The sequence below is a fragment of the Perca fluviatilis genome, chromosome 24 (assembly GCF_010015445.1).
Source record: "Perca fluviatilis chromosome 24, GENO_Pfluv_1.0, whole genome shotgun sequence".
NCBI classification, from domain to species: Eukaryota; Metazoa; Chordata; class Actinopteri; order Perciformes; family Percidae; genus Perca; species Perca fluviatilis.
The window spans coordinates 16,199,001-16,225,028 of record NC_053135.1 but is presented as its reverse complement, the minus strand read 5'-3'; the positions used below and the strand labels follow the sequence as shown (position 1 = coordinate 16,225,028).

General features: G+C 40.3%; 1 protein-coding gene and 1 non-coding gene across 2 annotated transcripts; both read right to left on the bottom strand.

Annotated features, from left to right (window-relative positions):
• Positions 1–201: 201 nt before the first annotated feature.
• On the bottom strand, positions 202–274 carry trnat-ugu. Its single transcript has one exon. It is a non-coding gene; the product is annotated as a tRNA-Thr (tRNA).
• A 4,068-nt stretch (positions 275–4,342) lies between these two features.
• Positions 4,343–23,607, bottom strand: LOC120554255 (zinc finger protein 544-like). The gene is made up of 2 exons (XM_039793039.1): positions 23,302–23,607; positions 4,343–5,481 (listed from the first exon to the last, which is right to left on the bottom strand). Exons 1-2 carry the CDS (start codon positions 23,471–23,473, stop codon positions 4,730–4,732), a joined length of 924 nt encoding a protein of 307 aa, XP_039648973.1. The 5' UTR covers positions 23,474–23,607; the 3' UTR covers positions 4,343–4,729.
• Positions 23,608–26,028: the final 2,421 nt, after the last annotated feature.

Sequence of the window (26,028 nt, the reverse complement as noted above, 5' to 3'; positions counted from 1 at the left end):
GTAGTTCATGTCATATCAGGGTATTACAGGATGTAGCGTGGCCCAGCAGAGCATGGATGGACGTAGCAGGAAGCATAACCTTACATTACATATAACTTTTGGGCTCTGGGAAATCAGGTATTAAATTAAGTTTGTTGCCCTTGTTGAAAATGGAGAGGTCGCTGGAGACAAACACTATGATGAAGCAACCAACTGATAACCAGGCACTGCTGGGATTTGAACCCTGGATCTCCTGTTTACAAGACAGGCGCTTTAACCACTAAGCTACAGCACCTTATTCATGTGCTTTTATGTACCATCCAAATTCTTTGTTAATGTAGTGGTTTTTAATTTAATATGTCAGTCACTCTTTTCTAACCTTTTTCATTTGCTAACAGGGTAGCAAAATGTGAAGCATGGGTAATCTCTGCAACAAGAAGGTGCTGCTGGGATTTGAACCCAGGATCTTCTGTGTACTAAACATGCATTTTAACCAACTAAACCACAGCACTCCAAGTGTAGTCCTGCAATATTAAGTAATCAATTATCTTTCACCTTGTATAAACTGTATAATATAATGACTGATTGATACATTCTACCATTTACTAGATATTTTGCTGAGGTTTACACTGAAAATTTATCCAAACACAATGAGCAGGGAGTCTGGATGTTATCTCTCCACATTAGTTATGTGGTAGTGTAAGGTGGTCCACTTGGAAGTGTTGAAATCATGGCAAGTGAAGTGTCCGGTAAGTTATCACTAAGCCAGGTTTCAGTGAAGCGTACATCAGTGGATTTTGGAAGGACGAGTTTCTTTATTTACACTGTATCATACTCCAGCTCTGATACAGCACTGTGAAGATATGTCTGGCAAAGTGAGACTATGCACTTTACAACAATGCAACCATGCAGTATACTGTATGTTGCTTTAAAGCTATAGTGCGTAGTTTTTGTCGCCCCCATGAGGAATTCTAAGTAATGACAACAAAACTGTGGGCACGTCCACATGATACAAGCCATCCGTGATCGCACACCCCCCTCCTCCACGCAGTTGCTACTAGCCAAGGAGGACACAGATGATTAAAAAAACATGGACTCTTCAGAAGAGGCAATTATCTTCACTTGAGTTTCTGTTCGCGAAATCCGCCTGACGACAAAATCTTCTGAACATAGCCATACCGAGAAATACAGAGAGAGTTGTGTGGAGCTGATAGGCAATGACTTGAATGTAACGGACGTTCATTAATATCAAAAAGTTACGCACTAAAGCTTTAAGTACACTTTCAATGAAGGAAAAATGTGTAACAGTGATTATAATAGAACTGATGAATAACCACCCAGTGTCATAATTTGGCTAAATTGTAATGTCTTAAAACATGTGATGACTTTCAAAGTGTTCACTGCACAGAGGAGTCTTGTTAGGTGTCCAGTTCTGTCGTCTCAGGTTGAGCATCCACTGGTCCATCCGGTCTGGATCACCTAATGCAAGCTTCAAAGACGTCTTTACATGCAAACAATTCCATTTCATTTACTTCACTGATCAACAGGTTATAATCAAATTACTTTAGCTAAAATGAAGTAATAAGACTAGTATAAATAATGACCAACTCACAGTCGTCTAACGTTAAGATATTGCAACATCTAAATATTTCTGGAATCATGCTGAAACGTGAGTTTTTTTAAATTACACACACTTTTTCACACTAAGTTCTCCTAGTCTAGCATATACCCGTACGGAAAGTCATAAATCAGAGTGTGCTTTCACCAGAGACCATTTCTGTTAGTATAATCAAACGTACAGCAAGCCGTATTACGTGTCAGATATTTGCTTGAAAATTGTCCGAAAGGCAAAAACACAAGTGCAGTGACTCGGATTAGCTTTAGCTGAACTGACGTCTCACTACAAGCACCTGTCAATCAACGTGGCCATGCCCATAATTGTGCAGAACTTTCAGCCTGAATACGACTTAATCTTATGAGTTATATTTTTTTAAGCATAGATTAATAAGATGGAAAATGTATTCATTGCCATTTTCAAATGTATCAAGACTAAAATGACACAAGTTCATGTTTTTTTCCTTCAAAATATGATCTTTATTTTCTAAGTTACACTGTGTATCTCCCGAGATACATTGCCCATTTAGGGTAACATTTTGCATTGTATTCTTTTTATTATAGTTCATATGCCAACTTTTAAAACATTTCATAAACTATTAATTAGCTACATTCTTTCATGTTTTCAATACAACATTAGAAAAAAAAAAAAATCTCCAGATGCATTGCCAATGTAGGAGATCAATTTAACATTTCATAACTTTTTAAACAGTTAATGTGCCGATTTTCATAACAACTTTTTCCTGTCTTTTGAATTGTACCATCTTCCCTGTGGTTCCCCACAAAAGATATATTCTATGGGCAGTGGAAGCTGAGAAAACAGTTGCGAGCATTTTGACCAGTGACCAGGCAAAGCCTCACTTTACGATAGTCAAAGCTGCCTCTTCCTCTTCGTAGGAGGTCTCAATCGTCTTCTACACTACAACCCATCAAGCGGTTCTTTCAAGTAGTGCCCAAACTTCAGAGGCCCATAGAATAGAATTTTAGGTGTGTTACCAATCACAACGATGTGAAAACAATTGTCGAAGTAGACAACGCAGTCGGAGGGGTTTCTGGCATGGTGATTTTCGGGTTCGGTGGGATGTGCTTTTTCATTTCAAGGTGGTTTCATGTGGTACCTCCTTCATTTGATCTAGGCCATATCCGAGGGGCCCTTTTTTGGTGTCTGCCGGGCCCTTCGCAGGGGATAATTTGTCTGGCATTCAGTACTCTGTGCCTGTTCATATCACATTGGTTTGAGATGGTACTTTTGAATGTTTGATCTAACACATTTTTTCAGCCCTCTTTGAGGCCCCCAGGGGCCAAATGCAGCGGTGGGGCTCTGGCAGACATCCATATCTGCATATGAGAGGTCATCCCCTGGATGCCACTGTGCTCAAATGTTGGTACTCTTTTCATTTGATCAAAAGGCTCTGGGCTGCCGGACTATGATGGTTTTGCACAACTGCAGAACATTTGCACCTAACCCAAAAGCCTTGAGTTTGAGTAGAACCATCAAACGTAGACTTCCCTGTATAGACCATGAAGTCATACACAAAGCCAGACACACCAGCGCGGACAAAGATCTTGAACCCCCATTTTTTGAGTTCACTGGGTAGATACTGCCGCAGACTTACAGCTTTTTTGCCTTTGTAAGGAACCACCATTTCATCAATTGAGAACTGGTTCTCACTCTCCATTTCCATGCACTTGATCCTCATGTGGTCCAGTAAAGTAGAGCTGTAATCGGGCCTTAAAAGTACGGCCCGAAAAGGCCCGAGCCCGACAAGTACATCTTGATTGACAGCTTTTTAAAAGCCACAACCCGTTTACAGCCCAACTGTACAAAAGGCCGTCTATCAGCAGTCATTAGAGTGTCGGAGAATAGCGCGGACACGCACTTCACACCGCGAGCGGGCACACACACCACTCGGCAGAAAAGGGAGAGAAAGAAAAAAAGAGACTGCGCCGCACGCACACAGCTCCTTTGTCTTTTGTAAAAAATGAGTCATTTATAAAAAAATTTAACATCATTTATTCATGAATAACAGAGGTTATAGGCCACTTGGAAGTTGGAACAAATAAATTAATTAAGTCCTCCAGAGGCCAGCCTCCGTTTCACCTCCTCAGGATCCATTTTCACGCTAATCGAAACGCATCACCTGACCGCTCATTTACCATGCAACCCGAAGCGCAAGCCCAAGCAAAGATCTTCAGCTCTACAGTAAAGGCCTTATTTTCACAAGGCGACCGTCACTGGACTCTCATGTTGAGCTCATGTTGTCTTTGAAAGTGGAGCATCCTGGATCAATTTGTACCTCATGTATTGTATCTGTTGCCCAGTAGTTTTCCATTGCAGGCATTTCACTAAACCCATGATCAGCTTCATTCCAATGAATGCCTTGATTTCAGGTAAAGGGAGATTTAGCCAATTCACCATCAACTGCTAAGCAATCAGGATCCTGTTTAGTAAAACATCGAAATATTATACTTCCAGCGCCAGGAAGGAGTTACATAAAGTATGGATGTTTAAAGTCAGTATGTGTAAGTTATTATACCAGGTTAGGAAAAAGTTATTTACATGCTAGACTGCGTCGATGTGAAGCCTAAACTAACATTAACTTTGCAGTGTGGCTATTCAAGAACTTGACCAACTTGACTGGTAGACTTTGTTAAAGTCTGTGAAGCTAACTGGTTTACTCTAAGCAGGCACTCATGTCATCTGCTGGACAAGACTTTTGGTAGTGAAGGAGGAGACAAGAGCCAAAAATAATAGCAATTGTTGCTTTTATAGGGATCGGGATGTCACAGCACTTCAAACTAAGTGTACAGACTGGAGAGTCTGCTGAGAGACTGAGTTAGGTGGATCTTCCTTGTGACTGCAAAACAGCCACCATTTAGGAGAGACCTTGGGTTGTATGCGATTTCCTTACAAGTTCAGTTTAGGTTGCAAAAATGGTGGGTTCTCGTGTGTCTCTGTAAACTTGCAATCCAAGTAAAAGCTTTCGTACACACTGAGCAGATAATGGGTTTTCTCATGTGTGGATTCTCATATGTTTATGTAAATGTCCACTCTCTGTAAAAGCTTTCTTACACACTGAGCAGCTAAACGGTTTCTCTCCTGTGTGGATTCTCATGTGTGCCTGTAAATGTCCACTCACTGTAAAAGTTTTTTACAGACGGAGCAGCTAAATGGTTTCTCTCCTGTGTGGATTCTCATGTGTGCCTTTAAAGATCCTCTTACTGAAAAGGCTTTGTTACACACGTAGCAGCTAAATGGTTTCTCTCCTGTGTGGACTCTCATGTGTGTCTGTAAATGTCCACTACGTTCAAAAGCCTTCTTACAGACTGAGCAGCTAAATGGTTTCTTTCCTGTATGAGTTTTCATGTGTCTCTTCAGATGTCCACTGGTGCCAAACATTTTCTCACACTCTTTCTCATCAGCACTACATCTCAGATCACTGGCAGAGACTTCATTATTAGTCAGAGAGGTTATGGTCTCTTTCCAATCATCAATGTCATCATTCTTAGATTGGAAAGAGTCTCCATCCGTGTAATCAGTAAGTGCTTTTAAATGGTTATCTGGATCTGAGGTCCTGGCTGGTTCTGGTCCTGGTCCTCCACAGTCCTCTACATCAGCTTCTGTTTTCATCTGTTCAGTTTCTCTTTGAAATTGTGAGAACTGAGGTTTCTCTTCATCATCTTCACTCTTCACAGGGACAAGAGTGAATAGGAACTTGGTGATATCAGCCTCCTCCAGTCCTTGAAGCTGCTCTTCCTCCTGACTTATTCGAAATTTCTCCTGTTCCTCTTTGTGTGGGGGCTTTGTGTCCTCCTGGTCCAGATTGGAGCTCCACTCCTGCTGCTCAGGGGGAACCTCTTCTTTAACCACCAACAGCTGCTGGACGTCTGCAGGAAACACAGAAACACACATTGAGGAAATGTAATTTCATGCTAACAAGGAATGAATGCTGTCGGCAGGAGATTAAACCCCAGGACTTCCACCCCCCATCTAAGCAGACAAAGTCAGCTATGAGGGAATTTTTCGGGTACCGAAAAAGCACAGACGGCCCCGCCAAATTCAAGGTAAAGTAACGCTGTCTATAAATGAATGCTTGCAACCAGCTATGCGAGTTAGCATGTCTAAAAATAGTAGAAAAAAATACTTCAGGCTGCTACAGAGGCAGATAACATTTTCTTTTTTTTTTTTTTTTTTTTTTTTTTACAGGATTTTTTTAAAGTATAATTTTAGAAAAACTAATATTTAAAAAAGACATGATGTTCTTAAAAGTCAAAGAAGTTTACTTTAGGTAAACAATTCAGTACGCAGAAAATCTAATGTTTATATGCTAAAGTAGGCCAAAGTTCAGCCATAGCTACGTTGTTAGCTTCTAGCAAAAAGTCAGGCACTGCTAGGCTGTTAGGCAAGGACACTAGTGGTGCGTCTCAGCATAGCCATCTAGCGGTAGGGGGTTTAAACACAACATAAACGTGAACCACTGTCTTACATGAATATTTTTGAACGTTTAAAAACAAAAACAAAAAATCAATATTGCCTTTTTGAAAATCGATACAGAAATTGCCAAATAAAATATCGCGATACTCAAGTGTATTGATTTTTTCTTACACCCCTAATGGCTAACATCAGCTTGTTTCCTCCCTAACGTAACAGAGTGGAGAAAAGCGTCTGAGACAGCAATAAACTAAATTTTGACAGATAAGGGGTGCTAACTTCAGAGCCAAAAGAAATAAATGACAATAAATAAATGTTTTATCCAGAACTTATGTGGCTCTGAATAATCAGGAATAGCCCCCCATATACGCACAACTGTTTTTTTGGACACCAAGTTTTGACCTCGTAGAAAAGACCGTAATCTCAAGACAATTTACTTGTGGTGGTGGGTGGCGCAGGATGTGACGGTGCGGCGCGTGATGGCTGGGTTCAGTAATAGACTAGTCAAATGAAGGTTTATGAACTATTTTTTGAAAACAATGACTACATAATAGGGTTGTGCCGATGGACCATATCATCGTCCATTGTGATGGTTGACCGGCATCACGATGGAGAGCCACCATCGTGATGCCACGCCCCCCACCCTGTCAGACAAACGCTACCTGGACTAGTAACGTATCAGCATGCGGTAACCATGCTCTGCGCCTCGGCTTGGACACAACTGTCTCGAGCGAGAGAGAAAAAAGCGTTAACGTGGAACGCTATCACACTTTCCTTTATCCCCTCATTGGACTAACTTTGTGGATACTACTGTGTGCGTGCATGAATAAGTAAGTCTGATGACGAGGTTATGTAGGATTTATGAATGTACGTTAGCAACAGTAGGCTAATTCACGAGGGTGCTATTTAATGTGTGAGCTAATACTGCGCATCTGTTCATGTGCAGAGTTGGGTTTCTGTTTATTGAATGAGTTATTCAGTGCTAATATAACCGAGAATGTAGTTTAAACTCAGTAATGGTATATTAGGTTATTACTGTCGCTCTGTTAAAGGCTAACGTTCCACTTTCCTGTCGTTAAGCAAATCACAGACATCTGATTGAGTCTAGACTTTACGGCACTGTAGTTAAGTGAAAGTAGGTCAAGTTGTTATTTACTGCCCCTACCAGGGCCAGCATTGAATACGGTCTATTTACAGAGGGCATTTAAATGTATGTCAGATTTTTTTCTATGTTAATTGCTAGCCCATAGTAGTAGAAACAAATATTTATGTAGAAAAGAACCCCCCGACAATGACAATGTCATTGTCCATCACGACGTTTTACTGTAAAAATAGTCAGCTGCCAATTTAGGGGACATCGCCCAACCCTACTACATAATATTAACCGATAATTTAGAAAGAACAGCCTAACTATTTGCATATTAAACAACTTAGACTAAACAATGATGCAGGTGAAAATATTGCAAGGCTATGCTGCATCTGACACAATTTCAGGGTAGTTATTAGTTGAATATCGCGATAATGATAATAATTGCAAATAACCAGATGTTAAAATGTACAGTTCTGCCTTTTTCCTGCTTTCAGTATTCTGCTAAAATCCAACAAATTGCTTGTTGAATTTAAAACAAATGACAGGAAAGTGTAGTCAATTAAATCAGTTTTTTTGCCAAATGTTAACAGTTCAGCAGATAAAATACTTGATTACCTGGAGCCCAAACGTTATAACAGCTTAACCTTAATACTATATTGATGTTAGATCCATACAGAACGTTATTATTATTATTATTATTATTATTGGGAACATCTGAATTTACCGTTGGACATGCCCAGACATGAGACGGGAGGAGCATGAGACAGGAGGTCTTAGGGTTGGGTACCGTTTGGATTTTTACGATTCCGAACCGGTTCTTTTAAAACGATTTGAATTCCAAACCGATTCCTAAACCGATTCTTGAAAAATGACATCACAGAACACCTCTTTTATAGAGTTTTTTTTAATTGAAAATTATTTAAATTTAACAATATACATTTACTTTTTAAAGTACTTAAATATATAATAAGTAAACCTAAGTCACCTAACACATAACTACAATAATTTAACAAATAACAGTTACACTATTAACAAGTAACAACAAAATAAATGTTGAGTTGGTATGCCAACCAGCTTCAAACTTTAGCAGTTCTTTAGCAGGAAAATGACCATATTTGCCTTCTCCGGCTATATACGACACCTCTCCTGACTTATGGCATGTCCTGCACAGAAGAAAACTCTCTCAGACGGAGTCCAAGAGGCCTGTACACACACAGGTAGGAGTTTGAAAGGGCAGACAATTTGGGGAGGCTGTCCCGCCTCCCCCACCACCAGGCTACAGGCTCTTGTCCTGAACGATAGACTAGCAGAGCAAGTGTAATATGTTTACTAGCGATCACGTGCAGTGAATGGTTAATATGCTTTTACGTCCGTTTTGGTGAGCCCAGAGGGGAAATATGGCATTTTAAAAGTAGCCTACATTTACGGTAGCTAGCTAACGGTAGACTACAGAGAAAGTGTGAGGTTTGTACGTCCGTTTCAGAGCATGTACAAAAAGCCGTCTATCAGCAGTGATTGTAGAGTGCATCTCGGAAAATAGTGTTCCATAGTGGAACCGGGTTTTGGTACCAAACGCTAGGAGGTCTCCAGGCTGCAGCCATACACTCTTGCAAATACTCCACGCCCACCCCCGAAACATAATGCTATTAAAAATAAAAGGATAAGAAAAAAAAAAAAAAACATTTATAGTGTCAATAGGCTAGCCTATCACACCCGCAATCCTTCCCATTAGTTGCAGGCAGTTAGAAAAGTGGTGGAATGGCTAGAAAACTAGGTTTTAGACAGGCCAGGTGCGGATTAACGTAAGATAAAGGCAATAGTTAGGATATTATTTAACCTAATTGAATTTATGATCATAAATAATGACCTTGACATCATAACAGGGAGTCCAGCTGTGACAAGCTCAGTTAATGATGCATAGCATATAATAGGGCTATTTGCTAGGCCAATGCAATGGCAACTGACATAATGCAATGTGACCCATGTCAACCTTTTAAAAGCCTATCTGAAAATATCTGACCAATGTTATTTATTAGTTGGGGTGGTACGGTTCATGAAAAAACATCCGAACCGTTCGGTCCGCTTGTCTCGGTTCGGAGCGTGTGTGCCGCACGGTTCGCAATGTAGCCTCGTGCCCGTCAGGTGCCCGTATGTAACCTCAAACAGTGTTTCCCTTTCGCATGAAAGAAGAGGTGGGGACAAGTTACCGACAAAACGTACAGCGAAAGACAGTGCATAACATTTCAGACCGTCCTACCAACCTGTATACATTTTAATCAATGTACGCTGTAACGTTTTTTCACTCTAAAGTCGCTGAAGCGGCTGCAGTCTCAATCCTGTTGGCACTCTGCAGCGGGCGGGGCTGCTCAGTTCCCCCCCCGTGACTGACGCGCGCACACACACAAACACGTTGGATGAGACAGTACAGGAGGACCTAAATTGAGGACAGCTACCCTCGTTATTGTAAGTGCAATGATAAGTTAAAGTCCAATAGGTACTTTATCAAACCGTATGAATGTGTGTCCCAGGCAAGGATAGGAAATTAACTAACAATGTAAACTTTTTTTTTATGTTTAACGTATTCTGACTTATTTAAATGACGGAGCTTAAAGAGTTCCTCTCTTTTCCATTTAAATGATACAATTTTTGTAAGAGCTACACTGAAGTTGGCAGTTTGATAAATGCAAGTTATTTCAATTGATATTCTGTAATATTTCAATGTTCATGTGCTAAAAAGGCACATAAGTTCCTGTAGATGGCAATACACATTCTCCTTTTTTTGCCAAATAAATGAAAAGCTTGTTGAAAACATCAATGTCTTTCCTCTTGCTGGATCAAAATCTCAGCTAGCTTTCCTCAGAGATGGTCTTAATAATGTGCTTAAAGTCAAGTCAAATTCAGTTTGTGCATGTTTACATGATATAACTATATAATTACTTAATACTGTATCCTACATTGTAGATAATTAAGCTATATATCATATGCTGAAGTATATTTCTGGAGTGTTAAAGATTAAAAGAAAAAATAAGAACCGTACAGAACCGAAAACTGTGACCCTAAAACAGAGATACGAACCGAACCGTGGGTTTTGTGAACCGTGCCAACCCTATTTATTAGCCTATAATTGTGTCTCTGCCAGGCTTCAATCTTGTGCTTTTTTTAGTTGTTGCTTAAGGCCTATTTAAAGTTGCTTTATGAGTAAATCATTACTTAGACTACTTCATGTCCCTTCAGTAATCAGAAGAAGGCTATGTGTTAACCTGGTCTAATGCTCATCTTTAATACAGAAGCACTTAGGCCTATTTATTAGCTCACACTGCCTCCTATTGGTTAGACTAACAAAAATATATGGGCACAAAATATTGCACAGGACATAAGGAAGAAAATTTGTGTAGTTTCACTACACTTACAGCCATTCATCCACTCCATTCCTCTACACAGTAATAATAAATTAAATAATAAAATGTCTTCAAGGTTGGCAGGTCTGAAACTCGTAGTTGTAGTTTAACTACTGCCAATTTAAGAAAATGGAATTGTGTCAACGCCCTTCACATTTAATCGAGGAACGAGGCAGGGCTTCCCCATTACCCCCTTACTGTTCGTCCTAGCTATTGAGCCACTGACCATGGCAATTTGTAAGCATGCTGACATAATTGGAATAAAAGTAGGAGAGCTAGAACATTGAATTTCATTGTAGACGGATAACGTAATTTTATTTTGCTCCAAATTGGAGAAAACGCTAACTAGCCTGTTGAATTTAATAGGAACCTTTAGTACCTTATCAGAGATTATGTTCTTAAAAAACAGTGAGAGGCTTGATCCCCCGATCCTCACCATTTAGGGTGTCTAAACTTGAATTTCCTTACTTAGGTGTCAAAATTACCCCTTCTATCGACTGAATTATTTCAGCCAACTACAATCCCCTCACGGACACAGTTATTCAGTTAATAAACAGATGGACCAAACTACCCATATCCTCAATCGGACGCATTAATATCCTTAAAATGTCTATTTTAGGTAAATTTGTATACCTCTTCCAGTCTATCCCACTCTCTCCACCTCCTTCCTTGTTAGGTACTGTACTTGTTAGTACAGTACCTACTTAGGAAGCTGAAGTCATTTGGGATTAAGAAAGACATTCTCACCACATTCTACTATGCTTTTATTGAAAATGTAATAACTTTCTCTTTTACTAGCTGGTTCCACTCCATCACCCTGCAAAACAGGAACCGCCTGTTGAGTGTGGTTAAGGTCTGCTCAAAAATCATTGAGCAGCCCGTCAGAACTCTTACTGCCCTATGTGACCAACAGTCTGTAAATGTAGCACGCAGGATTATTCAGGACCCCTCTCACATCCTGTTTTCTGAGTTTCAGTGGCTCCCCTCAGGACGTAGACTCTGCTGTCCGCTTTGCCGGACACAGAGGAGGAAGGCAACCTTCATCCCGAGGGCTGTCCAGCTTATGAATGACAACCGACTTATGAACATATGATTTTTTAACAGCATCTTAAGCATTTTTGTTTTTAATTGGAGCACAAGAAAGCACTTAAGAAATTTTTTAGAACTTTTAGAACTTATAATCACTACTATGTGATGAATGATGACATGTGGTATGCAGTACTTAGTGTGTGGTTGTGCAGTGTGGCTGTGGATTATGTTTGTGGGTTGATGTACAGTATGCATGCTGCTTATGTTGTTGATTTGTCCCTTGTTCCTTGGAATGCTGAGATAAGCTACTGTAATGTGCCTTTTTAAAATTGCCCCTTGGGGACAAATAAAGTGCTTTGAATTGAATTGTTTAAAACAAAACGTTCACAAACTTCATTTGGAATGACAAACATCCAAGACGCAGACTTTCCTTGTTGCATTTACCTTATGGCGGAGGTCGACTACAAGTACCAAATCTATTTGGTATTTTTGGGCAGCGCAAATTAGGGCAGGTATTTTTCATTTTCAAAGTGATCTATACAGGCTAAAAGTATTGATTAGTTAAATGGAGTCTGGTGGGCATAGCGATTGCGGTCGATGGGCCGTTTCTGGTTAAAGGGACTGTATGCAACTTTTACACATTTCTGAAGCTAACGTTCCATCTGATGATCATAAATGACCTGGAACAGCAAACGAGACTAAACGTGAAAAGAACACTAGTTTTATATCATTATAATTAACGCCTCTGGCTGGGTCAGATTTTTCCAGCTAAGTCATAACATGATTTACAGCAGGTAGACTGGCTCTACGGAGCACACATTCCCACGGGTGACTGATTTTGGCTGAACACCGGGAAAGCCTGTATCAGAAGATGTCTTTATGTAGGCCCAATTGTATTTAAATTTTATTTTAGAAGTTATCTGTTGTATTTATGGTTGATACTGGGGCAGGGCCATCACCACACTTGGTCGGGCTTTCAACAGATGGAGACAAATAGGGGAATTGTAAAGGATTCCTGAAATGCGCTATATTAATCCAAGTTATTATTACGTTGGTTGCTACAACAATCTCTTAATGCTTTGGCTCGTGACCCAGTGACAGTGATACCCGCTCACGATACATCCAAAGTAGGCTAACTTACCGTATGCAACACTTGAAATGCAACGATGCATCTGTAACTTATTCTCTTATTGTAAATGAATGATTTTCTGTCTAAGCAAAATATTGATCGAGACTATATGACCTCCCCATAACACAAAATCAGTAATCTACAGTGGGCAATACGGCACAGTAAAGAAAAGACCGTTACGACAGCAGGCGTGGTAAAAACACTACCGCTTTTGTCCAAAGCGGCCGCTAGAATCAACACAAACTGAAAGCCACTTTAAATACAAAAGGATTTTACTTGTTTAAAAATGTATATCTCTGTAGGGATCCTTTCCATAACATTGTTAGACACTTAGAATAACAATCGGAGCCTGTCATAGGCAAATACAGCACTTTTTGGTGATGGAATTGACAATGCACATTTTCCACATAGGATTATAATGCAGTCTGGTTCACCAGTTTCAAAGATTGTTGTTCACATCAGTCACTTAGACAAAAACACATGGTGTGACACATGGTCCAGGTTGAAAACAACAACAACCTGAAGCGTTACCGTTTAAGGTCAGCCCTCTTGTTGCCAATTTGTGGTGTTGACTGATTCACCTCTTGCCTCTAAACTTTTGCGATGAATTTAAATAAAAAGATAAATGATTGATCATATAGTCATTCTCTAAAACATTCAAACTGTTGCTGTGTTATATCGGTTTCAAAAGGCAGCAATAAATCACATTAAAATCTGAAGATTGCTCATGTAATTTTATGCATTAGCAGTGCTGTGAAATTAATGCATAATAATCCTAATAATCAAGTTGACTAGTGTGCTGAAAATTCACTAGAAGAACTAGATGTACAACCCTTTAAATGTAAATTACCTTCCAAAACAAGACTACATAAATTGGTGTCTTTTAAGAGATCATTCACAGACGTGACGTGCCGACATGTAAGGTGAGCGTATTGTGTCACTTCCGGTGTTCCCGTGTTACAAACGCTAGTTTGCTACTCCGGCAAAAACTTACTGAACTCTGCTTCACTGTTTAAATTAGCAGCTATTTGCCTGGATTGCATTTGAATTACAATTGTTTTACTCAAGCACTTATACTTAGCTTCACTTACAGCGACTGACTCGCTGAATTTACAATTGTTAAAACACTGTTAGCTACTTTAGCTTAGCCATTAGCAATGGCTAATTCCTCTCCCTCTCCTGCTCTCTCTTGCTCTGTGTGTCAAATGTTTAGCTATTCCCCTGCCTCCTTTAGTGATAACGATACATGTAATAAATGTAGTATATTCGCTGTTTTGGAGGCAAGGCTTAGTGAATTTGAGTCACGGCCCCACCCATGGAATCAGAATCGTTATGCTTCCGTAGCTAGCCAGCACCATGTAGTTAATGCGGGCCAACATACTGTAGCTTCTGTAGCTTCTGCTAGCTGTCCCCGGCAGACCCCGAAGCAGCCGGGCGAGTGGGTGACTGTCCGAGGGAAGCGTAAGCGTTAGATCTAGACCAGGGAGTGCACATGATGACGGTCGCTCTAAACCGGAGCGTCTTTGCCTCTCTAACAGTTTCTCCCTACTCAGTGATACACCCGCTGAGAAGCCAGTTCTGGTTATTGGGAGCTCTATACTGCGATATGTGAAGCCAGCGGCCCCGGCGGCTACAGTAGGCCTACCTACGGTCATATGTGTCCCCGGGGCTGGAGCGGGCGATATAGAAACCCATCTAAAGCTGCTGGCAAAAAAGAACCGTAAATACAGTAAGATCATACTTCACGTAGGTGGTAATGGTCGTAAATCGGAGATCACTAAAATGAATGTTGAGTCACTTTGTGCATACGCAAAGACAATGTAGTTTTCTCTGGACCCCTGCCAAACCTGACCAATGATGAAATGTACAGCCGACGTCATCCTTCCACCGCTGGTTGTCAGGGTGGTGCCCAGCTAATGATGTGGGCTATGTGAATAACTGGAGGGCGTTCTGGGGAAAGCCTGGTTCGATTGAGAGAGACGGCATTCATCCCACCTGGGACGGGGCGTCGGCTCTCATATCAAAAAATCTGAACGAATTTATCAGACATAAACCATGACAACCCAAGTTTGATATTAGTAATCAGAGGTGCAGTGCTACGCGCCCTCTGTGCTTCCGTGGAGCGTCGCCCACTCATAGTCTAATAAGCCGGTGTCTGTCCCCCGGCTCAGATCGGTTAAATCAAAGGTAAACAAAAGATGCGCTATACTGAACAACCTAATTGGAATTAAAACGACTGCAATAGAACAAAATAGGAAAATTAGATGTGGACTATTAAATATTAGATCTCTGTCTTCTAAAGCAGTATTGGTAAACGAGTTGATATCAGATAATAAAATTGATTTATTTTGTCTTACTGAAACCTGGCTGGGCCATGAAGACTATGTTAGTCTAAATGAAGCCACTCCTCCCAGCCATATTAATACTCAAATTCCTAGAGGCTCAGGCCGAGGGAGGGGAGTTGCAGCCATCTTTGATGCAAGCCTGTTAATTACTCCTAAACCTAAATTACATTATAACTCATTTGAAAGTCTTGTTCTTAATCTTCAACATCCAAAATGGAAAACATTACAGCCAATTAAATTCGTTAGTTATTTACGGGCGCCTCCAGGTCCTTATTCTGAATTTTTATCTGAATTCTCAGAGTTTTTATCATGTTTAGTCCTTAAATCAGACCAAGTACTTCTTGTAGGTGATTTTAATATCCATGTGGACGTTGACAATGACAGCCTTAGTACTGCTTTCAACTCATTACTGGATTCAATCGGTTTCAGTCAGAGGTGTGCACAAAGGCGACCACTGTTTTAACCACACCCTCGACCTTGTGCTGGCATATGGTATTGAAATTGAGGATTTAATAATATTTTCGCAGAATTCGGTATTATCAGATCATTCTTTAATCACTTTCGATTTCTTACTACCTGATTATATTAAATTAGATAAAAGCTCCTACACCAGATGCTTATCTGACAGTGCTATAGCTAAATTTAAAGAAGATATTCCTACAGCATTGGACTCTATGTCATGCCCTAACATAACATAGGACCTGTATGTTAACCTCAGTCCCTCTCAAATTGATGCATTTGTAGACGGTGTTACGACATGCCTACGGACGACCTTAGACTCCGTCCGCTCCCTGAAAAAGAAGATGATGAAGCAAAGGAACTAGCACCTTGGTATAACTCCCAAACTCGCAAATTAAAACAAATCTCGCGAAACCTCGAATGTAAGTGGCGTTCCACCAAGGTGGAAGAATCTCGTTTGGATTGGCAAGAAAGTTTCAAAACCTATAGGAAGGCCCTAAGAAAGGCCAGATCAGACTATTACTCATTACTAATAGAAGAAAACAAGAACAACCCAAGGTTTCTTTTCAGCACTGTCGCCAGGCTGACAGATAGTCACAGCTCTACTGAGCCATCTATTCCTCTAGCTCTGAGTAGTGATGACTTCATGAGCTTCTTCAATGATAAAATGACAACAATTAGAGATAAAATTCATCACCTTTTACACTCAACTTCTAACGGTTCACCTTTAAATGCAGAGTCGTTAGAAATAAAGACTAGTCTCGACATATACTTAGACTGCTTTTATCCTATAGACCTTCAACAATTAATGTTAAAGATATCCTCAGCTAAGCCATCTACCTGTCTCTTGGACCCCATCCCAACGAGACTACTCAAAGAAGCATTACCTGTGGTTAACACCTCATTACTAGATATGATCAATATGTCTCTATTAACAGGTTATGTACCACAGTCATTTAAAGTAGCTGTGATAAAACCTCTTCTGAAAAAACCCACCCTGGATCCTGAGGTCTTAGCAAACTATAGACCTATATCTAACCTTCCCTTTCTATCCAAGATCCTTGAGAAGGTGGTTGCTAATCAGTTATGTGATTTTCTACATAGCAATAGTTTATTTGATGACTTTCAATCAGGATTTAGAAAGAATCATAGCACAGAGACGGCACTGGTGAAAATTACTAACGACCTTTTAACTGCTGCAGACAAAGGTCTTGTCTCCATTCTTGTTTTACTAGATCTTAGTGCTGCATTTGACACAATTGACCATTCAATCCTGTTACAGAGATTGGAACACTTGGTTGGCATTAAAGGAATTGCTCTGAGTTGGTTTAGGTCCTATTTCTCTGATCGATCTCAATTTGTGAATGTTAATGATAAATCCTCCAAGTACGCTAAAGTTAGCCATGGGGTTCCTCAAGGCTCAGTGCTTGGACCAATTCTATTCTCCTTATATATGCTTCCTCTAGGCAATATTATTAGAAAACACTCAATTAACTTTCACTGTTATGCGGATGACACCCAATTATACTTGTCAATCAAACCAGACGAAACCAGTCAGCTAGCTAAATTTCAAGCGTGCATTAAGGATATAAAATCCTGGATGACCTATAATTTTCTGATGTTAAACCCTAACAAAACTGAAGTTATTGTGCTGGGCCCTAAACACCTCCGAACTTCATTATCTAGAGATATAGCTACTCTGGATGGTGTTGCCCTGGCCTCCAGCACCACTGTTAGAAATTTAGGAGTTATCTTTGATCAGGATATATCCTTTAATGCCAATCTAAAACAAACCTCAAGAACAGCCTTTTTTCATCTTCGTAACATTGCCAAAATTAGGAATATCCTGTCTCAAAACACGAGCTGAAAAACTAGTCCATGCATTTGTTACTTCCAGGCTGGACTATTGTAATTTCCCTACTGTCAGGTTGCTCAAATAAGTCTCTTAAGACTCTCAAGCTGATCCAGAATGCTGTAGCGTGTTCTCACAAGAACTAAGAAAAGAGATCATATTTCTCCTGTATTAGCTTCTCTGCATTGGCTTCCTGTTGAATCCAGGATTGAGTTTAAAGTCCTTCTCTTGACCTACAAAGCTCTAAATGGTCTAGCACCATCATATCTAGAAGAGCTCCTAATACCCTATTGTCCCACTAGAGCACTCGGCTCCCAGAATGCAGAGTTACTGGTGGTACCTAGAGTCTCTAAAAGTAGAATGGGAGCTAGAGCCTTCAGTTATCAGGCTCCTCTCCTATGGAACCAGCTCCCGATCTGGGTTCGGGGGCAGAAACTGTCACCTCATTCAAGAATGAACTTAAAACTCTCCTATTTGATAAAGCTTATAGTTAGGGAGTGAGGAGTTGCAGTGTTCACCTAACTGGCCCAAATGCTTCTCTTCATAATTGTTAGATTAATAATACATAACAAAGTAGAGGGAGGCAGGCCAGCCAAGCCAGATCCGGCAGGGGGAGAGTTCTAAGCCCGAAAAAGCTACCTCTCCTTATGACCTGTCTCTCTTAGTTACCTGTTATAGTTACGCTGTTATAGTTCTAGACTGCCTGTCCTTATGTTTTTTCCCCCAGCGTATTTCCTTGGAGAACGTTGGCACCAAGATCCTGGTTGCAGCTGTCGCCGTGGTCCTGCTGCACTCCCTGCTGAGCTCAGCGATGCCCTGCAATGTCATGCTGCGTCCTGCTGAACCCTGCAGCTTCCCGCTACATCCAGTCACTGTTCCATTATTAATGTGACTACTATCGCCACTGTTCATCCCACAACCCCGCCTCGTCAGACACCGCCTACCAAGAGCCTGGGTCTGTCCGAGGTTTCTTCCCAAGAGGGAGTTTTTCCTCGCCACTGTCGCACTGCTTGCTCTTGAGGGAATTACTGGAATTGTTGGAATTGTTGGGGCTTTGTAAATTATAGAGTGTGGTCTAGACCTACTCTATCTGTAAAGTGTCTCGAGATAACTTATGTTATGATTTGATACTATAAATAAAATTGAATTGAATTGAATTGAATAAACTACTACAGTAATCGAATATTAAGCTATGGTTGTGTGTAAACCTTTTTGTATGGAAACATGCAAAACAACAGTTTAAGACAGCTCACAACAGAGCAAAAGTTTTACTAACAGTCTGTTGTCCTGCTGAGCGCACCATCTACATCTTTTACAACCCTCTAGGGGTGCACAATTAATCAAATTTTAATCACGATCACGATTTTGGCTTCCCACGATCAAATTTGCAAAAATGTTTTCCTGCTACTACAGGCGCAACTGTTGATTCGGCTGAACCCAACATGCGGGATTACGTGGTTGGGGAGAAGCAGAGCGCGCGCCGCGGCTTGCTGGTCTGGTGTTTGGGATTAGGTGAGGGCAGGAGATGGACCCGGCAGTAATTACAGCTCTGCTCCTGTGTCGGGCGGTGGCACTCCAGTGACGAGTGTTATAATAATATAATATAGTTATGCAGGCATATATGCCACCTGCCAAATTGGCTAGTAAGGGTGACTGTGTCACTGACAAATTTTACCCGCATTTGGCGGGTAGACGGGTGCTACTCACAAGCCCTGTGAAGCTAATGACCAATTCCAGATATGCAATACATGCAATGTAATGTGCATCTCTGATCATAATTTCTGTCTGTATGACCATTACTTTGTTGTTACAACACATTATACAAGCATTCCTTCTGACTTTATACTTGACATGAGCAGCTGGGTCCATATTTCAAATAGGCTACACTAGCCCTGTGTGTTGTCCTCGGGTTAAATTTGACCAGTTTTCAAAGTTTTTATATCAAAAACATGGGTTTCTTAAAAACAAATTTCCCCAAACTTTTTTGGCATTTTTTTACATAATCGGCATCGGCCAATATCAAGCCGATTAAAAGGCAGGCGCATCTGCGGGCAGCCTGGTGTTGTTGTTGTTGTGGAACACGTGTTCGACGCACGCTGCCCCTACAGTCAATTACCAGCAGAGTGAGCAGACCTCATCCAGTGAGGAAGGAGCTGTTCCTCGGAGAAAACGGTAAGGATTAAATTCTTATAAGTCCTATATATTTAATGAAAAACGTATGACATGTTACTGCCAACTTGGAGAAAAAAACATGAATAGGCGACATGACGTTTGGCTACTTTGGATATTGATAGCTGTCGTGTCATGCTGTCTTGTCACAATAATTAAGCTAGAATTTTGCAATCACAGACAGTGGATCTGAGACTTATTTGTTCTGTTTGTGTGTCTATATTTGAGAGGGTTGTCAACTCAATGCAGAGAAAGAAGTTGTAGTTAAAAGAGACCACCGCACCATATGCTAGTGAAGGACTGGCTTTGCTTTGCTAGCGTCGTTGCTAGGGTTGGTACAGAGTAGACCCGCTGCTAATATGGCACCTGTGCCTTAACGACCCGTATCTACGGACCGAATAGCAACGCGGATTTCTGTGACTCATTTCGGCGCCACTGATATGCCTGCGTTGCTCTCTGATGCTCCAAAAACGAATGTTAGAATAACAGAAACATTGCAGCATGTGACGCTAGTTAACATTACACTCGTCAGCAGCTAACGTTAGCCTACCGTTAGCTAGCAGACGGATTGAACACGATTAAAATGCTGACAGTTAAACAGTGTAAAGTGTGATTTATTTCGCTGTATAGGATCGAACAGCAGTATGTTAAGCAGTGTGCTGCTGCCGTTGTCTACTTGTCTGAAGAACAACACAGACGGTGCGTCGCGGTGCATTCAAAGTTGTTGTAACACACCCTTTTGCCATGGTGGTTGTTTTTGTCGTTCAACAGCAATTTACTAGTGAAATACGTTATTGTTATAAGTTATAGTTATTACATTATTATTAAATCATTTAATTTTTACCATATGGCCTAAAGTTGTTTTCCCCCCTTTTGCGATAATTAGGTTTTGTCCATTTGGCTTTGTCTGTCAACAAACAAAAACCAAAAATACATGTTTCAGGACGTTTTTGGGAAGATGATAGAAACGTTTTTAGCCTTGTATCACTTACAATGCACAGAATTATTAGCTGATTTATAAAACAAATGTTAGATTTTATATCTATACCTATCTATAAAATGACTTGAAGAAGATACTATACAAAAATACTAACTTAACCTTGTATTTTCCCCCTTTTTTAGTCTGATGGCTGAAAAGAAAACCACCCCCTTATGGCAGCGCTTCACCCAGCCAACACCAAAACAAAGAAATGCTGCTGGTTGTCAGCACTACTATTGTTAAAATGGTCAATTTATTTTATTGTTCTCAGATGTTTGATAAATGCTGCTAAGTGCACTAAACTTTATCTTTTCATTGAAAAAATTATTTGACAAAGTTTATTTTCTTTCTTTCTTCTTACCCGTTTTGTTTGTTTATTTATACAATATATGTTTTTACATTATACATGTTTAATGTAAGTATACAAGTGCAGATTGGTGTTCAAGTGTTCAATAAATGTTTTTGTTGAGAAATTTAGTGTATCTTAAGTACTTATTAGTGTTAAATTTTATCTTTCAAATAGAGGATAAAAACAAGCAAATATCGGCCAAAAATAATCGGCAGCATATATCGGCCATCGGCCGACCCTGTTTTCAAAAGATCGGCATCGGCCTGAGAAAACCCATATCGGTCGACCTCTAATGCATATACGTTGTATGGAAACCATAGAACATATACATTCATGCATCCATGTTCTTCACAGGTAAGATCAATGATTACATCCACTGAATTTTGGTTGATTAATTTAATTTCATAGCATTTGAAAAAGAAAAATGTTTAAATGGTTTCAAAACAGCATCCTGAATAAACTTTGACATAAACCAGTCTGTGATTCACTCAACATCCTCTGATCTTAACTATTAGTCAAAAATAATTCATAATATCTGGGTATAATGTCATTTTATTAGGTTTATTTACCATGAATAAAAAAAGCGGTGAAAAGAGGGACAAAAACGTAAAAAAAGCACCAAAAGCATAGAAAAATGTCAGAAAAAGTTCCAAAAAATAGCACATTTGTCAATTTTGACCCAGAATGACAGGTTTATGCACGACGGTGAAGACAACACAAGGGCTAGGGATGCAACGATTATAGATTTTGTTGGTACGATCATAGTCTGAAAAATAATCACGGTTTCACGATTATTAGGCTATATATTAATTAAATGAACTGCTACTGTATGAAATTACATGAACACTCTAGATTGTAATGTGTTATTTATTGCTGCCTTTTGAAACAGAAATAACACAGTAACAGTTTTGAAAATGATTAGCTGTATGATCAATCATGAACCTTTTTATTTAAATTCATCTCAAAAGACAAGAGACACACCACAAACAAAGGCCAAGTTGGCAACAACGGTGCTGTCCTTTTTAGGAGGAAGTTGGCCCTTTTTGGGTCCTGCTAGTCCTGCTAGTGTCTAAAAGTTGGAGGAGCTGCTAGACAAGATGAACCCGTCACAGGGAGATAGGCAGCATGTTGCCACGAGAGATCTCTTTGCAGCCTTATGTCCCATGAAGAGGAGTGAGTAACATTAAGCGGTGGCATTATTGAGCAGTTAAGGAGTTTTGACGTGTACGAACGTAACGCTATAGGCAGCTCGATCACTGTAAAGCTGTTAACTTACCGTTAACATTAAAACAGGCTAACGTTAGCTAACAACACACTGCTACACCTAAAGCTGCTTACACACATAGCCGACGGCCGACCATTGACAGAAAAGCCAGTCGAAATGATCAGTCTCCCCGTGTTGGTCCAAAAAGTGCCACAGAACACACCAACAAGACGAGACGAGACGAAATACGTCTCTATAACAGCAGGCGGCGCTAATCTGTATTGTTGCCCAGGAAATGAAAACCGGCAGCTGATTGGACGAACGCGTCACATGGGTTTGTTTTCTCTGGAAATTCAAAGCCAGACTGTCATGGTGGCCGTTCAGAATACGATCTCATATTGTACTAAAATAGTTCACTGAAACATGTTTCTGAGAACATTTAAGCAAGAAATAGGCCATGCAGTTGCTGAATCTGTCTTCATTTCAGCTCAACAAAGGTCAGTTTAAAAGATTTTCGTCAGATTTTGAGAGACTTTAGTCACCTCATTCCGCTCGCCATTTCCGGGTGAGTCCCGACTGCCTGCCGCCGACCGAACATGTCAGGTCGGCCAAAATGGACGCCGACAACCCCCCAGACTGACGACGGCACGGGACACACCGAACAGATTCGCGCCACTGACCTCGCCAGACTGTCCAACGGCCGATAATCGGCTAAGTGTGTCCCAGCTATAACATGCAGTCAGTTAACAATCGGTGTAGCGGAGCCTTTACGATTAATTAACCGTGACGCTTTTAAGCGCGGTTAATAGTGAAAACGGTTAACCGCTGCGTCCCTATAACAGTACGAAACTATGAAGCAAACGGTAAACAAACTGGTGATATCAAGTAAACTCAGCATTTGCATTTTTCTTGAACAAAGATAGGTTACCATATTGCATTAAAGTTTTAGCTTTACAAGCCTAAACTGAAGCAACTGAACTGTATTACTCACTGTATATTTACAAAGAAAATGTGACTAATGTTAGGTCAATTCACATAAATATTGTGCCAAAATAAGAACAATAACGTTGCAGTCAGTAGGAATATTTGCTAGCTAACCCCGGCCAAGAAATAACCCAGCACATAGACGGCACCTTAAGATACGTGAAAGGTGATTTAACGTCACCGCTCTTTCACCGCGCTTTTACAGTTTAGCAACAAGACAATGACAGCGAACATTACTTCGGACATCTGCTTTTGTAACCATAAATGAAATACTAAAGTGCATACACACCTATCCTGTGTAAATGTATTTCGGGTTTCCAAACGATATCCAACAGTCTGCGCTGACGATGGATCTCCTCCTCGTACTCGGCGATAGATTTTTCAAAAACTCGGAATATTTCTTCAGCAGCAGCAGTTAGCCGCTCGTTGACAAACTCTCTCAAATACCCAAATGAAGACATTGCTGCTTAATTACAGCCGAAAGAATTAGCTGCACTACGACTACAATACAGTGTCCTCCAGCTCACTCAACACGAGCATTCAGCTAATGCTACGGGCTGGTGTTGTTTACTTCCGCTGGGTGTCACAGTGTTTAAGTTCCTACAGTGGAAGTGCGGGCGCTTTTGTTCCGCTTTCAACTGACAGCATTTTATTCAAACGCGTTGTGTTTAACATCAGCATTAAGATGTTCATTTCACAAGGTCTGTCTAAAGGCGTTTAAAACTTCTCTGCTCCTGTCCCGTCCCCCGCTTTATTTCAATAGGTGATTATGTGAATAACACTGGGAACTGGTTGTAAAGCCAACATGAAGTTGAAATACTGAAATGCTGTGGATGCCGAATCTATTCTATTCTAATAGACTATAATGGTCAAACTGGACATGTAGTCCGAGTCATATTTGTCGAGTTGTGAACTTTTTTCCACTAATGTGTTCAAATCGATTACTGAATTTGGTGAATCTGCTTTTTCTAAATGGCAGAACGGGCTATTTCTGCTTAATTAACGTTAGGCCGTCTGGCCTTTTATAACAGAAACACATACAAAGCACATTTGTGTAAAAATAATTAAAGGTATCATGTTATTTCAGTCGGTTTTGTTCATCTTAACTGTGTTTTTTTCTCTTCTCTCCTTCAGTAGCCCCCCTGAACGCCCCATTACAGGGCGGTCAGACAGCGACACTCAGTGGCAGGCTGGAGGAACTGCAGCTGCTTTACGTTTAATAAGGGAGAGATATTTTCTTCCTGCTTTTAACCAACAGTTAAACACGTAAAATTACGGCAATAAATGCAGATTTCAACCCACAGACATTTTAGACAGACATGTTTAATGTTCAGAAGCCATCAAACAAACATATACTTATTATTGTTTAAGTTCAGTCCAGATCAGGAGTAGTTTCAGAGGCATTCAGCAGCAGAACAAAGAACAGGACAGGCAGGTTTAATAATCCACACAGCAGCAGGGGTTAGAGTGAATCCAGATCCTGGTTCAGATGAGTCTCCTGGGTTTCTGTTGTGTTGTATTTTCAGGGTCCAGACGCCAAGGAGGTGTTTCTGCTGCAAGAGGCCTAGTTTTCGTTTAGTTCATTTGCACAAAAGAAGATGTAAGGTGCATACAATCGAAAGAAGGCTGAACACTATTTCAGTTATATCATTTCCAAAAACGATCTAAGTAAAAAGTAATACAACAAACAAACCGGAAAACCTATAACACACACAAAACTATATACAAAAAACAAAGCAAGCAAAAGACTAAATCACACAGAAAAACAAACCCAGAGTTAGTCAATAAATACACCCAACAGAAGTATCCTGTCATACGATTTAAGATGAAATAAAAAAAATTAACTGCGACCTAAAGATTTTTAATACATCCCAAAGCACTGGCAGCGGTAGTTTTAATTTAACAGGATTTACGAAGAGACATGCCATGCGCACAGTGTTGAGACTTATAATAGCATGTAACTTTCTGTATGGAGCATATTATGGTTTAAGGTTAAGTTGTTAAAAGCCTAATGTTACATATTACATTTGAGCTCTGGGAAATCGGGTATTAAGTTTGTTGCCCTTGGTGAAAATAAAAATAAAACTAGTTACTCAGCATTATCTTCATGACAGATACTGTGACAAGGTGTAAGGTATGCTGATAACAAGGCACTGCTGAGATTTGAACACAGGATCTCCTGTTTACAAGACAGACACACTAACCAACTAAGCCACAGCACCTCCTGCAGACTGATGTGTCTTACAAGAATACAATGAGCTAGTGAACAGGCAAGCGAATAATACTAGATGTGCAACAATTCATTTCTTTTGAGAAGGGAAACAGATTTATTAATGTAGTGTTTCTGTGTAAAGTTAAAAGTCCAATATGTAATACATTTGCTGTAATAAATCCAAAAATGACCCCAATGCGTCATCCGATATTAAGGAAACATGCTAAGTTGAAATACTATCTTTTCTGACAACAATGCTAATGCCAGTATTTTCACCTTTTGAAATTTCCATTCCGTGACGGAATGGCCAGGCCGGGTTGCCAGATATACCTGTAAAATAGTAAAGCCAGCGCGCTACAGCTGTAACGTTAGTACAGCCATGAACGCAGCAAACAAACGAACAGGATCAACGGAGACAAATTCTATCCGACCTAAAAAAGAACGACATGTTTCTAACAGTTGCGTGACCAGCCGCACGTTTGGAAGTCTATCGGTAACGTTAACAGACAGTTTGTAAGTCTAATGACGGAAAGCGAAAATGCCCTCCCATCTCACGCCTGGGCTCCAGCTGCAGCCATACCCAACTCGGTTGATGTGCTGTGTGTTGTTGAGCCACGATGAAGTAAGTCAGATGGATGCGCGCTCACGGCTTTCTTTAACAGACCGCGAGGTCAATCACAGATTTACTTATTCTAAAGTGGAGAATATGAATTGTGCATACTTTACGCAGAGTGAGTGGCAGCTTCGTATGGAAGTATGACAATGTGAAACACATTATTTGGCAATAAATAAATAAAAATAGAA

Bases quoted from the DNA above. Each gene is read 5' to 3' on its own strand.
- LOC120554255 (XM_039793039.1), bottom strand. From the start codon at position 23,473: ATGTCTTCATTTGGGTATTTGAGAGAGTTTGTCAACGAGCGGCTAACT. The intron at 5,482-23,301 runs GTGTGTATGCAC...TGTTTCCTGCAG, and splicing joins AATACATTTACACAGGATAG to ACGTCCAGCAGCTGTTGGTG.